The 1,790-nt window shown below is 40.5% G+C and overlaps 1 protein-coding gene across 1 annotated transcript in view; it reads left to right on the top strand.

Annotated features, from left to right (window-relative positions):
• CATSPERB (cation channel sperm associated auxiliary subunit beta) overlaps positions 1-1,790 on the top strand; it is a 65,544-nt gene that overhangs the window by 22,376 nt on the left and 41,378 nt on the right. Inside the window, exon 11 of the mRNA XM_019551145.1 lies at positions 1,118-1,465. Within this exon, the coding sequence (XP_019406690.1) occupies positions 1,118-1,465 (348 nt within the window). The remainder of the gene's footprint in view (positions 1-1,117; positions 1,466-1,790) is intronic.

Below are 1,790 nucleotides of genomic sequence, written 5' to 3'. Positions count from 1 at the left end.
GGGAGAGTGGAAGCCAACTAGTGGAAAATTACTGCTGGAAGTGACTGGGGTATAAAAATACACTGTTGCAGGGCTAGGGGCGCAGGATTTGAGACCATACAGTCTCCCTGTGCCTTTTACTTGAGCTCAAATAAACTCTTGTCTACTTCTCCCCCCAGTATGTTTATTGGCGCGACGCACACCGGGCAACGAACCCAATTGTTGCCTCCCTTGGGCACCTTGTGCTGGCAACAAAAGGAAGAGATTTTGCTGCAAATGGCAGATGCTAAATATTTCTTCACACTAGATGCCTCGTATTGCTTCTTAGGTACCTCAAGAAAAAGAAAGCAACTAAGGTGGCTACATGCCTACAAGCCTCTTAAAGGGCCAATATTTTTAAATCTGTATATTGCTTTAATTCCCTTTTTGAAGTCTCCAGCTGCTTTAGATTTTGTTTTACTTTATTTTGGGCATCTTTGACTTATGTGAACATCTCCATTATCTGTTCCCATATTGGTCCACCAAAAGACAAATTATATCTTCTCTGCCTGGAAACTTCATGTAGTTCCTGATGTTTGTTATTCTTTTTCCTACCAGAATATTCCATTAAATCTGCAAGTTCACTTACCCAAAAATACTTTACATTAAATCTAGGACCAGTTGTTAGTTCCTGCTGCAGTGCACAAAGAAACTTCAAAGTAGACTTAAGTAGCTTTCTGAGGATTTTCCTACCCAATGTGAAATATTGTTCATAAACTCTTACTGTTGAATATTCTTTTATTCATACAGACAGATTCTGCGACTGTCATTCATGTCGAGTAATAACTTAATTCATACATGTTTATATGAGTAGAGGGATAAAATACCAGTACTGTCAGGGTGCAGTCAGGTGCCCTGGCACGAAGTGGAAGTGGGGATTTCAGTTTCATATTGCAAATACAGAGCTGCCAGCAGCAGCCGTTTTTTCACACCTCTCCTTCCCAGTCAGCATCCAAGTCAGTTGCCCCTATCACCCCCACTAGTTATTCCACTGAAAAATACAACTCAAAATAAGTAAGGGTGCCATAACTTGATCCAAGATTTGCATGCTAAAAATTAATAAACAGAAAATGTAACTATTGTATTTGCTTCATTTTAGAGGAGGGCAAAAATTCCTCTATCAGTAATATATTCAGACAGTCTGATATAGAGAAGAGTGTGGTGATTCCAGGCTATAGCAGTTTCTTGATCATTGATATTGAAGATGATCTGAATGCTTTGGCTCATCCTACAATGCCTAACCAAGTGCCTTTCAACAAAAGTTTCCAACCATATACATGGTTCTTATATGACTTTGGTACTAAGAATCAAAGAAAATGGAAGATTAAAGTAGATGACTGTAGGTACCGGATACAAGAAGTTAGTGATCTACCAAAGAATGCCATTAAATACATGGATCTTGGAGAAATGAATACATTTACATTCAGAGTAACTCCTGTTGATATAGGTAAGAAATTTGAAATGTATTGTTTATTTTTGAGCTCTAGTTTCCTTTCTAGAAGGTGAAAAAGATGGGCTTGAACCACCTCAGGTTGATGAGACCATTTAGCCTGGTTCTCCCATGTCCTAGGTGAGTTCTCTAGCTAGTATGTTATTCTACCAAGGGCAGGCAATCATTTTGGGTGGAGGGTGGCTTACAATGTTTAGGCAAGCTGTCAACGGCCATAGGTAGCCCTGCCCCTTGACAGGGGCCCATTCCCCTGGTCACCATCTTGTGATCAGAAATCCCACCCCCCCAACCCCTGACTTTTGCCACCAGAAGGCCCTCCCTT

Source organism: Crocodylus porosus, unplaced genomic scaffold, assembly GCF_001723895.1.
Source record: "Crocodylus porosus isolate Cpor-Errol unplaced genomic scaffold, CroPor_comp1, whole genome shotgun sequence".
In the NCBI taxonomy this organism is placed as follows: Eukaryota; Metazoa; Chordata; order Crocodylia; family Crocodylidae; genus Crocodylus; species Crocodylus porosus.
The sequence above is the reverse complement of the archived record's forward strand: the minus strand, read 5'-3'. Positions and strand labels throughout refer to the sequence as shown.